The 14,562-nt window shown below is 31.8% G+C and overlaps 1 protein-coding gene across 1 annotated transcript; it reads left to right on the forward strand.

Annotated features, from left to right (window-relative positions):
* The first annotated feature begins 5,551 nt into the window (after positions 1-5,551).
* LOC129980638 (tubulin polymerization-promoting protein homolog) lies at positions 5,552-6,139 on the forward strand. Its single transcript, XM_056091018.1, has one exon. It carries the CDS (start codon positions 5,552-5,554, stop codon positions 6,137-6,139), a length of 588 nt encoding a protein of 195 aa, XP_055946993.1.
* The last annotated feature ends 8,423 nt before the right edge of the window (positions 6,140-14,562 follow it).

A 14,562-nucleotide genomic window follows, 5' to 3' on the forward strand; every position in this document is an offset into this window, starting at 1 on the left:
TGTGTCAATTTTTGCTACTATCATTTGTGTAAAACGTTTCTAAAGCACAAATTTGATTTTTGGATGCTAAACGCATGCTAGGGACTAATCGCCACGTATCTCGCCAAGTATAACACGATTAAAAATGCTAAATTCGCGCCAAAAGTTAATATATCATAACTATTGCACATCAGTGGCATGCAAGGCTTTCTCTGACACGACAAGTTTATTAGAGAGTATGCAAAAATGTTTTGGAGTGACCATCAAAGCATGCGAGAACGTTTTGGGGAGACCATTTATTAAAAATGATCTACGTTTTTCATGTCGTGATCCTCCGATTTTTATCATTTACCCATCAATTTTCCCTCCTAAGAACGCTTCTTTTTGGCATCAGGGCGAAGACTATTGCTTTCACTGAATTTAAAGCCTTTTCTTTTATTAAAAAAATAAACATTTTTTTTTCTTTCTTAAGTAAAATTAAAATCTATATTTAAGTCAATCTAATTCTAATGTTGTAGAGGAAAATTCTCATTGAATCTGTAGTATTTCGCAACTTTGACACCGTTTCTAAATTTAATATTTTATTTTTTAATAAGCACGTTCTTCATTTAATTTTGATGCCTTTTCCCCTTAATCGAGATTTGTTTGCAAACACTGAACACTATTAAGCTGTAAATCTCTATCACAAACAAAATAATTGCAATTGTGAGCTAGATTATTTTTCCTTTATTTTTGAAAGTTAATTTCTTTTCGTATTCATAAAGTTCAATCAGTTGCAATTTTTAAACAATCATTTATGTGTTTCAGTATACTAATTTCTTAATACGCCAAAAAGGATGAACAAAAAAGAAGAGAGTACTAAATATGATACATCTACGGAAAGGAAACATGACAAAAAAGACGGAGAAAAAAATATCAAAACCCGTTTTGATGAATACGCTGTTTTCCAAGATGCAGATAGCGATGGTAGCATTGCCTTGCAAAACATTTTAATGTGGCTGAAGCAGGCTGAACTCCTCGGCAAAAAGGATAGTATTAGCGAAATAGAAATCGCCAACGTGTTTGAAAAAATCTCCAAAGGTAAGCAGAGAATAAATTATGAAGAATTCGAAGAATTTATAAAAACAATATCGAATATGATGAACAGCAATGTGAAAGAAGTCACAAAGAAACTGATTTTTACTTCCGAACCAGGGACGGGTTTTCTATCGCCTTCATTGAGAGGTTTTCAACATTTAGAAATTCATAAAAACAAAGATAAGAGAGAAATTGATCATGATAGTTCAAAGGAATATGCTTCTGTATTTAAAAATAAAGAAGAGGAGGAAAATAAATAGATACAGCTGAATTCTAGAATCTGTCGCACTCATTTTGTCAAGATATACATTATTGCTCACGCAATTTTAAGAAAAACAGATATTATTTTTTACAGTGTGTTTTAGAGAAAAAGGTTTTGTCGACTAGACTTAAGATTAATGTTGGGTCGCCAAAATTGATTTTTTGGGCGATTTTCCGCCAAATGTAATTTTTAACATTTTTTTATTGCAACCCTAAAAGATATTTGTCACCGTTTTCTTGTAGGCATTTAATATGGGAACTACTGGCGAGATTTCGGAATGTTGGCATGATTTTGTCATACTCGCAAAAAAACAAACATTAATTTTAAGTCTTCCCGATTTGTCACGCCTTGTAACTTTCAATGAGCATCAAAGACAATTTGTGTAATATAAATGGATTTATCTTAGTTTTTTTTTTTTCTTATTTTTAATCGATTGTGCCACCTGTACCAGAAAAAACTAGCAATAATATCAAATCATAATATAATGATTGAAATCTTTTTCAAAGTGCTTCTTGAGTTTGTCGCCAAAATGGTAACCTAATAAGTAAGCGAGTGCTAGTAGTTCTTTTGACAACACTGCACAATATTGTTTAACTTGTCAGCCATTTTAATTCTTGATCTTGGCGACTTAGCATTGTTGACAGTGTGGAGGAATACATAAAAATCTATGTATTCCTCCTATATCTTTTAACTAATATAATGTCTGTTTCCAAATATTTCTAAGATGATAAAACATATTTTGATCTAAAATTTAATTTGATTACGTAAAAACAAAATTTCGAAAATTTATTTCTAGCATACAGTTTTATCCTTTAATATTATAGAATCTTATTTGAAATTTGGTACTATCATGAAGATATCGTAGCAATGTCATTGGGCATTTTGTATTTAATGGTCTATAAAAATAACTTCAATGAAATTTTTTGAAAAGATACTCTAGATTTACAATGATCAGCACATGATCCAGCACGATCATATCTCGTCTGTTAAATGACAAAGAGTCATCCTCACAATCGAGGCACGGCTCGTCAATCGGATGGCAAGACTTAAGAACATTGTCGAGCTTCCCACCAAGCAATCAAAATCGTGCCAACCATCTAAAAACAATGCCAGGTGTCTGCCATCTTCGATGACCATAAGAAATTGTAATGAATGCTTTTAAAGCTGCAATAGAAATTGTTCGGATTACTATAATTGGTGGTAAATGATACAAACATTGTCTTTTGGTGAATGGACATTACCAGACTAGAATGAGATAAACAAGAGACACGACTTAAGAATAATATCTATTCACCAAAGCTTGGGAACGATTGTTCTCCATATGTAGTCCGGACAGTTTTTTTATTACAACCCTAAAAACCGCTTCTTACCAATTCTTGTAGACACCCAAGATGGCAGGCTTCGTTCTTACCGAACACATATTATATCCTAGAATTCTATCCTAAACACAATCCACAATTATACACTCCGAATGAAAGCATCGAGCAATTACAACTGTTTAAAATTCTTAAATGATTTTAAAATCTATCGTCTTGAACAGCTTCACTTACTTCATTTGTATAGACATTAATTTATATTGGTTGTTCAGAAATAGCGATTCTTAGCTTATGTTTTCTTAATAAGGGCAATACTGTAACAAAAAATTGCTGATAAATGTTATTTTTATCCTTTTAAAAATAAGATAAAAGTTCTGAGATGTTATGTGAATGCCTCTATCTATGTATTTTCGTGAATAAATTTTGATTCTTTATTATTAAACTACGTATCTAAATTTCACGATTCCTCATCGTTTTGATGCATAAATATTAAAATGATCATTTAAAACAACGTATTGTTACGAATTTGTTATGTTGCTTCCCAGCACAGTTTCATTGTACGAAAGACAATTTTACAGACAGCTTTGACGGATTCTGAACAGATATTGGATTAATGACCTCTCCCCCAGTCTTGGCAATCATTTGATGACTTGCCGATGGATTTGGCTATAAAATGAAAAATTCCCGAACCTACAGAAATTTTGACTATAAAATCAATAGGACACAAGATATCACGATCTCTCAAGTACTTTCTTTGCCCTATTACGGAAACAATAAAAGGAATAGAGGTAGAGCTGATGTCAGGCAGCATTTAGTCGTGCACAAAGCAGCCAACCAGTATTGAGTTTATCAAATGAATCATGTGCTAAGTAGCAAGTCAGTGGCCGAATCTAGAGAACTTTGCTGAGTAATCTCTGAACGCTTTCTAGGATGACAAATATTTTACAAGCGGTTATTACGTAACCAATATCAAAAAGTCACAAATACCAGTGATCAATACTTCTCAAAGAGGGATGTGATTCAAACCTTTGATGCGATCTTACTGGTAATATTTCGATTACAAGTCTTGGATCACGATAGGAAGTAACAATTGATACGATCTGTCCAATGGAAGCTCTCGAACAAAACAGAAAAGAAGAAATCTGTGAATGGGTTCAAAAGTGAACAGACCGGTTATTCTTGGAATTATCGTATCATTGAATTACATATCACTGAAATTTATCGGAGCGGTGACTTTACTGGAAAGTGTGAAGTCGCCGCTCCACTTCATGGGAATGACCTTGACTTTCGGCTATTCGCATTTGACGGTGCACTATCCCTTAAAGATCATTTTTAATTTCTTGTGACATGACTGATTGCATATATTCTGTTTACTGCTGGCGCCATCTATTGGTAGAATAAAGAACTAAAGTAAACATTTTAAAGAAATGACATATGTATTTAATTCAATTTTTTCTGAAAATGGTTTACTCCAATAAAGAAATTAAACAAATAGTTTGGAAAAAAAATCAAATTTAAGAAGTAAGCTGAAATAGATAAATTAATTAAATCACACGTTACTTAAATTAGTAAATTTAGTATTAATTAGAATTAATAAATTTTATATTTTATACTAATTTTTAATTAATAATATTATTAATAACAGATAGTTGGAGCAAATATTTAAAAATAACAATAGAGAAATTATTTGTTGTTAAAAAAATCATGGATTATGCATCACTTTGTACTATTACGATTGCACGCTACTGATTTGCTGCTTACTGTAAGCGCTATTCTTGTGCACGCTTCAACTGTGTTTAGTTGTTTATGTGTTCGTGTCTTCATACAGAATAAAGCTATTTGCTATTGAGTTTTTTGAGTTGTTTCACCATACACCCAGTGCACCGGATTCGTTGATTTTCTAATTAGGAGTAATTCGAAAATAATTGCTGAAGAGTGCCAAAGGTGGCTCTTCGGTCATAAAAAGCAATCAATCACCTTACGAGGATACCTTAACTAAGTTTAGGAGATGGAGAGATAATATAATATCATACTAATGGCTCTATAATGCTGGGTTTACACTCGGCCAGTTTTATAAGATGGTCAGTACACAGCGCATGCGTAGAAAGAGACTGATTTATGTTTACCACAATTCTATAAGATAGATTCGGGCATTCCATGTTTGGCTATAAAGTGCCGTTTTGGCTTCCCTGATTTTTTTTCTTTTTTATTGTACATCGTATTAAAATCATGGATATTTACACAAAGAAACATGGTAAAAAAATAAAAAAGATCAACATACTTAAATTAGGAAAACTATAGAAAAGAAATGGCAAATAAAATGAAAAAAAACAACACAATCTTGAATTAGAAAAAACAAAAAATCTCGGAATTAATCTGTCATCAATTTTTCACGGCAAAAAAACCGCCAAATTCTACAAACGCATGCGCAGTAAGAAAAAATTCAGTACAGTGGCATGTAGTTCTCCGTCCTGCCAAGTACTTGTCATGGACGGAACAGTATTTTTTCAGTCTTTCTATGCATGCGCTGCCTACTTGCCATATTATAACTGGCCGAGTGTAAACCCGGCATAATTCTACATGGTTTGAAACCGAAAATATATTGGTCATACTAGGTAACTTATCATTTGAAAAGAAATAAACAACTAAACTTTCTATGAAATCTAATAAAAATATTGCTATTGTGAGCACGCAATATCAAATTCACGCGAAATACACAATATTTGTTCCATTTCACAAATATGTTTTCTTTGATTTAACTGGCAACATTTAAACAAAACAAATTTATTTCTACAAAATCTTTTAAATTGGTTGATAATTGAATATCCCTAAAAATTTTCAGTTACCAGGACATTTAATATTTAAATCAATTTTTTTTAAATTTTCCTTTCCTTTCTTTCTTATAATCCATATCAGAATGAGTGAGAAAGAAGATAAATCCGCTGAGAAAGAAGAGCCTAAGGATTTAGAAACTCTTTTTGATATGTTCGCAAGATTCGGAGATCGGGAAAGCGACGGAACCATCACCTTGAAGAATATCGATAAGTGGCTTAAGCAAGCGGAACTCCTTGACAAAAAAGGTGGAGTAACAAACGCAGATACAGCCATAACGTTCTCGAAGATTGTTAAAAACAAGAAGCGGATGGATTTAAACGAGTTCCAAGAATTCATTGAAACTCTCGCCAACGACAAAAAAGTGGAGCCAAAGGAATTCACTGACAAATTGATTGCTGCTGGTGAACCGAAACTGAGTAGTGTTACTACACCAATAACTGGAGGAGCTGTTGGCAGAAACCTTCGACGTATGACAGACACCAAACTGTATACAGGAGCCCACAAGGAACGCTTCGACGAGGAAGGTAAAGGCAAAGGTAAAGAAGGTAGAACGGATATTCAGTCCGATACAGGATATGTGTCTGGATTCAAAAAGGATGAAAAACATGGCAAGCATGAGGATAAGGATAAGGATGAGAATGAGGATGACAAAAAGCATAAGAAGAAATAAGCGAATCAAAAAATGCTTTTGAATCGAATGTGTAAATGAAAAGATATTACAATAATAAACCATTCGTTTATCTTTAACACAAAATAAAGAATTTATGTAGGAATTGGTGTTTTTTCAATTCTTATAATGATGTTTTGATTCGACATAAGAATAATGTGCCTTTACTAAAATTGCTTTTTATTGGTGATTTTTCGTTATTATTCAGTCTGATTCATCATTTTTCTTCTGTGTTTATCGAAAACATCGGCAAGATTTCAGATTATCATCCGGTTCCTCGTTTGACAAAACCCTGCCACCCATTCAAAAATTCCCCAAATGTGCGCCATCTTGAATGGCTTAAAAAAGAAATTGGTCACAAAATACTTTTAGGGCTCAAATAAAAATGATCATGATTGCATACGGAGAAAAATTAGCTCCCTCCTGCACCAAAAAATCAACTTTGCGAAATTATAGTCAAATCGGGCTATTAGGGCGGAAATCAGAAATGTAAAGATTGAGTTCCTTAGCTGTAAAACTTGGCATCGACGATTTTTTTAAGTTTTATTAAAAAATAATACCTTTGGCGACAAGCTAGTTCGCCTGGATTCATGGTCACTAAAATTTCCAATTTAATTCTTGGTGCATTTAGGTCTTAACTTTCTGGCTGCGTAATTCTTTGAAATCACTATTTTGAAAATAAGTTTAATTATTTTTCAAAGAAAGTGAACAGATACTATATGTTACACTATAATAATATAATATAATAAAAATCTATAATCGTAAAAATAAACACTCTATTCTGCGAAAAACGCGGGATGCAGCAGAAAATGGTCTGATTGCCAACCTGCGGAAATCGCGGGATACGCAGCTGGAGGACTAATAACATCCTATTTTCTATTTTGAAATTTTGATCATATGACTCATTTTAGAAGTGTTGTACACTTCTGTACATCGTACTCTGCCTTTCCTGGATTTCTGTCATTTACCCTGTAATTTGAAACGGAAGTGATTAAATTTCAATTAATGCAAAACTTTTTTTTTTTTTTGCTGAAATCCAAGCATCTTTTTAAAAAAGATGAATACAGAAAATAGTATTATTCAATATTACGCTTATGTGTATAAAAATAAATTTTTATAGTTTATACAATTTCAATTTTCAATTGTCTGATTCACTACAATAGTAAAACAATTTCCAAGTGCTGAGAAAGATTATATATCTATAAAGATGAACATTTTCTTCAATGTTTACTTGCAAAGTTAAACTTTAGTTGTAAGTGTTAAATTTTTTTAAAAAGTTCATTAAAATCAAGCTTTAAAAAAATCTAAGTTTTAGGAGAATTTATTTTTGGCAACCGACAATTTCATTATTTTAAATCAATCTACCATGGAAAAACACCAAGCGTTGATTGAGGCATTTTCTATGACATAATCAATGGAACGATGTAAAGTCGCGCCTCTTTAGAAAATGGTTACAAACAAATTTTCATAACAATCAATTTAAGTTGCAAATAAATAAATAAATAAATAAAAATTAAATTAGAATAAAAAATGGAGCCTCTTTTATTAGAATTTCATGTTAGAATTTCATTTAATGTGAATCATAGTATCGAGGACCTATATAAAAATTTTATCTTCGTTCTTCATCAAAAATATATAAAATATAATTATATAATTTTTTTCTTCTTTTAGACAATCTTTCCTCTGAAATGTATATTCCTTTTATTAACTGTTTAGGAATAAGCCATTGAAGCCAGCCGATTGGAGAGGATATTATGTATTTATATAAAAGACATTTGCTTTAAGTAAAAAAGAATCATTGAATTGATAATATACATATTTGAATAAGCCACAGAAACTTTTTCTGTCGTTTTTTTTTAAAAATATCATACTCATTTATTTTATTTCATATAGACCGGCGCTAAAAATTACATTTTTTTTTTTTACATTCAGTTCCTAGCGATCAATAAAAGATTTAAAAAAAAACAAGAATTATAATAAACTCAATGTTTTATTCTGTTTTCACTCTGATTCAGAAAAAAATAATAAAAGGAAAACAGCGAGAGTGGTCTCTTCGAAACTTTCTCCAGTTGTCATCCCCAACCACCTTACTAAAAAACTGTAAAACGCCTTTGTTCAAATTTTTATTTTCATAATCTTGCCCAAGAGGACTGTGCTACGTAGTACAGTACGAGTTTAGTTACAAGTTGATATACCAAATTTCTTTTATCTAAATCGTTCCATATTTGAGTTATTTCGTTTTCATGCATAAGAATGTACAGATAGACAGATAGTCAGCATCTTCATAGATTTGGTGTGGATGTATACTTTAGATGCGAAAAATATGAATTAAATTTTATTAACCTAGCTCAGAGGTTCGAAACCTTTTTCTACAATACCGCCTCTTTACAATGACAAAAAATTCCACAGCCTGTTCTTCCATACTAGTTAATCAAGCCAAATATTAAAACAGCGTTGCATATTGTTACAAATCTGTAATTTTGCTATCCGGAACGAATAGTGCCATCCTGGGAAAAACCGTTAAAACCCTTTGTAAGATCTGTCCTGTGCGTCAATGACCTGAGAGCTTGGCGGCCATTTGGTGACTTGGCGGCGACTTTGGCGACAAAATGGATCATACTGGAAAGTTCGAGAAGTTTCACGATCCATCCAGTAGGAACGGAAATACATCCAGAGACGCCCTGATTGGTCAGAAGATTCTAGCCCCGCCTCCCGGAACTATAAAAGACGGGCACACTGAAGCGGCAGTGAAGAAGTTGTGTGTATCGTCAGAAGTCGTGTGTGAGAGGAGTCGGAGTCGCCGACACGTATAGAAACTGGAGGATTAGACAGCAAGAAAGCTGCTGAACTAGCAATTAAATGTGCTGCGTCATTACGATTTATTGGCGGTATTTGCAGTAGAAATTTTTTTGTAACAATATTATCTACTCGCCGCCTTTGGCAACCAGCTGATTCACAGGAAATTTTGATTATATTTAATTTCAATCTTTTTGCAATATTTCACTATTAACACAAAATGCCGAACAATATTGTTATGATATCTTCCCGACTTTGGCCGGTATTCAAGAAATCGAATGACTTCGTTGAAATATTGTACAATATCTTATGCTAATATAGTTAATCATAATTCCCCCAAGAAAGTATTTTTAAGCATCAAATCTTGTCAGATATCAAATCCGTGTTATTTTAGTAGCCTTATACCTGTTCTGTTCATTATACATAGGAATTATATACAGACGAAACAACTCTCATAATAACAAAAATGTAAAAGTCGTTATACCAAATTTCATTCCTCTAGCTCAAAGCGTTTTTGGATTACCATGTTCACAGACAGACCGGCAATCATAGTTCCAAAAATGCGAATTTTAGACTCAAAGAGATCTGAAAGATTTTTATTTGTCAAAATCTCGAGTTCAAATTTTTCGACTATTACAATACTTGATAAACTTCACATTCGAGAAATTAAAAACGCGTTGTTCGAACGCAGATAGATCTGCAGCGTGGATATTCATCAAAATCTCGAGGTGGAATTGTGCTTTCTTTTTGTGTTCTTCGTATGCCAGAAAGAAAAAAGTTTTAATAATTTTCCAATTACACTGTATTTCTTTTGTATTATTTTTTGGAAATATATGTATCTCGGTAAATATAATTTCAAGGGTTAAATACAGTTAATTAAAAATCACCTTTCGTATGTTAAAGAATGCTATTGTCTAAATTAGATAAAATAATATGTTATGATTACTGAAATCGTGCTAGGGGAACTACAAATCAAACAATACAATCTAGAGGTGGATGCAAATTTCATCTTTTGTGGCAATCAATAATTTCAGCTTGAAAGCAATGTAGTTGCAATTAATTAGATATTGATTTTTCTTCTCTCAAATGTGAACTGTACAGTTTCCATCACGTGATCGAAAAGGAACAATTTTATTGACTTTCTTTCATTCGAATGTAGCTAAGTTGCGTAATAACAGCATTTTGAAGTCATTACTGCATCTTTTTATTTTTCCTAACATTTATTAGTCGAAGTTTAATGTGTATTCAGGGTATTAGTTGCTGAATAGTTAATTTCTATATCTCTAAAGGTAGACATATGCTTCCAATTGGAAAACTATTATAAACGATGTAAATAATTATATTTTATGATGTTCGAATTAATAAGTGCACTGAAGAATGAATTTGCTATGTCTTGAATTTTATATAGTCCTCTGTTCTTATTAGTCTTGTTTAACACTCCGTTAGTCACGAGTTTTTTTTTCAAACAAAAAGGGGATTTACACTCAGCCAGTTGTAAAACAGCTAATAGACAACGCATGCGTAGAAAGGCTGAAAAATGCTGCTCGGTTCATGGCAAGTACTTGTTCCGAAGGGACAATACATGCTGCTGTATTGTATTTTTTTCTTATTGCGCATTCATTTGTAGAATTTGGCGTTTTTTTGGTGTGAAAAAACGCCAAATTCATTCATTCCATGCACTTATCATAGATTAATTCCGATATTTTGGGACAACAGCCTTTGTCGCTATATCGTGTGTATTTGTGTTTTTTTTTTTTTTTTTCATTTTATTTGCAATTTTCTTGTATAGTTTTTCAAATTAAGGTATGTTGACCTTTTTTTTTTATTTTACCGTGTTTAGTTGCATAAATATCCTACATTATAATGTGATATGCAGTGAAAAAAAATTCAAGATGCCAAAATGTCAATTTATAGCCAAGCATGGAATGCCTGAATTTATCTTATGAAATTGTGGCAAACATAAATCAATCCTTTTCTGCGAATGCGTTGTCTTACTGGCCGTCTTATAACTGGCCGAGTGTAACCCCACTTAAATGTAGTCGCGCTGTCTCCATCAGATAAACTGTATACATTATTAAAATTAGTAAATAATATTGCTTAGTAATAGAATAATATAGATATATAAACACAATTCAAAGTAGACATAATCAAAAACACAATAAATTTCCACCAAAACGAATTAGAAAGATAACAAAAAAGTATTTTCTCTCATACATAGCATCATCTAGTTATTGAAAAAAGAAGTAATCAAGTATCTGTCAAATAAGACGCGACTAACGGAATGCTAATAAATCATTCTTAATACATTTTTAACAAATAAAGCTCCATTTTTCTGCCTCTAAATTTGATCTAGTATGAAACTTTGACCTTTATTATTTTAGACCAGCCAACAGCTGCCTCGAGGAAGTGATCTATATTGATTGATTGCATCTTCTTACAGATGGCTTGGGATGACGAATATTTTACGAGCGGTTATTACGTAACCAATATTAAAAAGTCACAAATACAAGTGATCAATACTTTTCAAAGAGGGGTGTGATTCAAATCCTTGATACGATCTTACTGGTGATATTTCGATTACAGGTTTTGGATCACGATAGAAAGTAACAATCAATACGATATCACTTAAATTTGCCGGAGCGGTGACTTCACTGGAAAGTAACAATCGATATGATCTGTCCAATGGAAGCTCTCGAACAAAACAGAAAAGGAGAAATCGGTGAATGGATTGAAAAGTGAACCGACCGGTTATTGGATTTATCGTATCATTGAATTCCATATCACTGAAATTTATTGGAGCGGTGACTTCACTGGAAAGTGTGAAGTCGTCGCTCCACTTCATGAGAGTAACCTTGACTTTTCGATATTCGCATTTGATGATGCACTATTGCATACAAATTCTTTTTTATTGCTTGTGACTTGAAATTGCATATATTCTGTTTACTACAGGCGCCATCTATTGGTAGAATATAGAACTAAAGTAAGCAATTTAAAGACATGACATATATATTTAATTCAAATTTTTCAGAAAATGGTTTAGTCCAATAAAGAAATTAAATAAATAGTTTTGAAAAAAAAAATCAAATTTAAGAAGTAAGCTGAAATAGATAAATTAATTCAATCACACGTTACTTAAATTAGTAAATTAAGTATTAATTACAATTAATAAATTTTATATTTAATATTAAGTAATAATTTTTAATTAATAATATGATTGAAATAACAGATATTTGGAACAAATATTTAAAAATAACAATAGCAAAATTATTTGTTATTGAAAAAACCGTAGATTATGCATCTCTACAGATGGCCGTTAAATAGTCTCAAATAGAGATATTTAAAGCTACATATCTTGGTCAGTTTTAGTCACAAGAGTCAAGAATTTCTTTCTTTTCTTTCTTTTTTTTTCTGCGTTTTACTAAACATGAAAGGAAAAAGGCTGTATAAAGACTTCTAATCTGAAACATCAAAAAGGTAATAAAATGCTTTTCTCATTAATTTGTCTATTTTCATTTAGGGTGATTATATTAGCATAGCATTCTATGTGTAACGATTTTACATTGTTCAATTTAAAGAAAACGAAGCCTGGACCTATTGGGAAAATATTGAAGCCTATTAACTAGTTTAAAAATATTATCGTATTAATAAAAGTGGAAATGGGAATTCGGTTTGAAATTAATGTTCACGGAAAGTATTTTTATATAAATAAATTAAATATTAAAATATATTATTGATTATCATAACTAAAATATTAAAACAACGATTTATTTTTAACTAATCAAATAAATATTACAAAAATCCCTTTCTCGGAGTACATTTTCTACTCAAGTAGTAACTACCTGCCTAATTTTGTAGTTCTAGATACAATGGTCTGTTCTGTTACAACATTGCACACTGTACGCTTTGCTTTATTTTTCTCTATATTGTTACAATTTTAAAGTCCCATAATTTACAAATAACTTTGCTGGCTAAATACATTACCATTATAATATTAGGCATCAATTTTTCTCCTTTAATTTACTTTTTAAGCGAAATAAATATTATTTAATAAAACATTAACTAATAACTTGTGCATTATATTATTAAACTTAAAGGGCTATCTAATCAGATTATAAATTTTCGGACAAGTACATAGACTTCAGTTTAGTTTCATTCAGTAGTGCTTGAGATTTTGGTTTGCCATTCGGGCGCTTTATCTTCATTTTTTTCGAATCCTAAAAGGAATGTTGCTTTGAGAAAAAGCATGGCATATATTGTACAAAGAAGAGAATGGCTCAAAACTAAACTTAAGACGATAAAAAGAAAAGAGATAAAATGGAAAGTTAAACTCATGAGACAAGGAATAAAACTTGTCCAAGGAACTGTGGTGACGCTTTATAAGCCAGATAACAGCTACGAGACATGAGAAATTTCTTTTGTCTAGTGGTCTTGTTACTCGGCTACGAACCCAAAGGTTGCGAGTTCGATCCTCGCCTATCGCCAATAGCAACATTGGTGACCCGATGACGTGATACGCAAAAAAAACCTTCATACAACTGTTGTAGCGCCCTCTACCAGAAATAAATAAGTGAAAAAAAAGCTGATAAAAAATCAGCCAATAAAAAAAAAAAAAAAGAAGGTGATAAATAATCAGCCAACAAAAAAAATAAAAAATAAATGAAGCTGATAAATAATCGGCCAATAAATAAATGAAGCTGATAAATAATCGGCCAATAAGAGAAAAAAAAAAAATGCAGCTGATAAATAATCAGCCAATAAATAAATAAAGCTGATAAATAATCAGCCAAAAAAATGGATAAGACGCTACAGCCAATATATCACCACTAATAATAACAGCAAAAACAGGACAAAAATCGTTCGTCTCACCTCCGACGCACTGAAGGGGGAGTAATGTGGTGACGCTTTATAAGCCAGATAACAGCTACGAGACATGAGAAATTTCTTTTGTCTAGTGGTCTTGTTACTCGGCTACGAACCCAAAGGTTGCGAGTTCGATCCTCGCTTATCGCCAGCAGCAACAGAACTTTAAGAATCAGAAATTTGATGCTGAAATTTGTTTTCCCAGCTGCATTTTCCATTAAATCAAAAAGCCAACAGGAAGAAAGTGGACTAAAACCGATTCGCTTCCGGAGTTCTTCATGAAAACTTAGATATTTTTTACAACGAAAAAAAAATGTGCAATATCCTCAATTTCATTACAAACAGGACATTTACATTGATTGAAAGCATGACACTGTCTTTCAAGTAAAACTATAGATGAAAACTAAATATTATGTTTTGCTATTATTATTAAGCTTGATATAAAAATAGATAAAGGGAATTTGGATAGGGAAAGATTGTTAAGGGCTGAAAAAAGATTCCAAAGCAACTGAAGCAGATGTTTAAAATATCGTAATCCGCCTTAGTCTATTGCTCATTAAATTGAAATTTGTATAATTTTGCATCATAAATTACACATGAACAACCCAATGAGCCCAGAAGTGGCCGGCTCTTGATTTTATTCATTTGCCTTATTTTTATCTTTCTATTTAACTTTCTTTCAGCTTTATTTTTTTCTAACCGCTATTCTAATCGCGTTCCCTGAAATGTTAAAATATATTTTTAACTGTAACATTGCTCTACGATGGTCT

Source organism: Argiope bruennichi, chromosome 8 (assembly GCF_947563725.1).
Source record: "Argiope bruennichi chromosome 8, qqArgBrue1.1, whole genome shotgun sequence".
Classification (NCBI taxonomy): Eukaryota; Metazoa; Arthropoda; class Arachnida; order Araneae; family Araneidae; genus Argiope; species Argiope bruennichi.

What these genes read in the sequence shown, in the direction of transcription:
- LOC129980638 (XM_056091018.1), top strand. Translation starts at nt 5,552, where the DNA reads ATGAGTGAGAAAGAAGATAAATCCGCTGAGAAAGAAGAGCCTAAGGAT.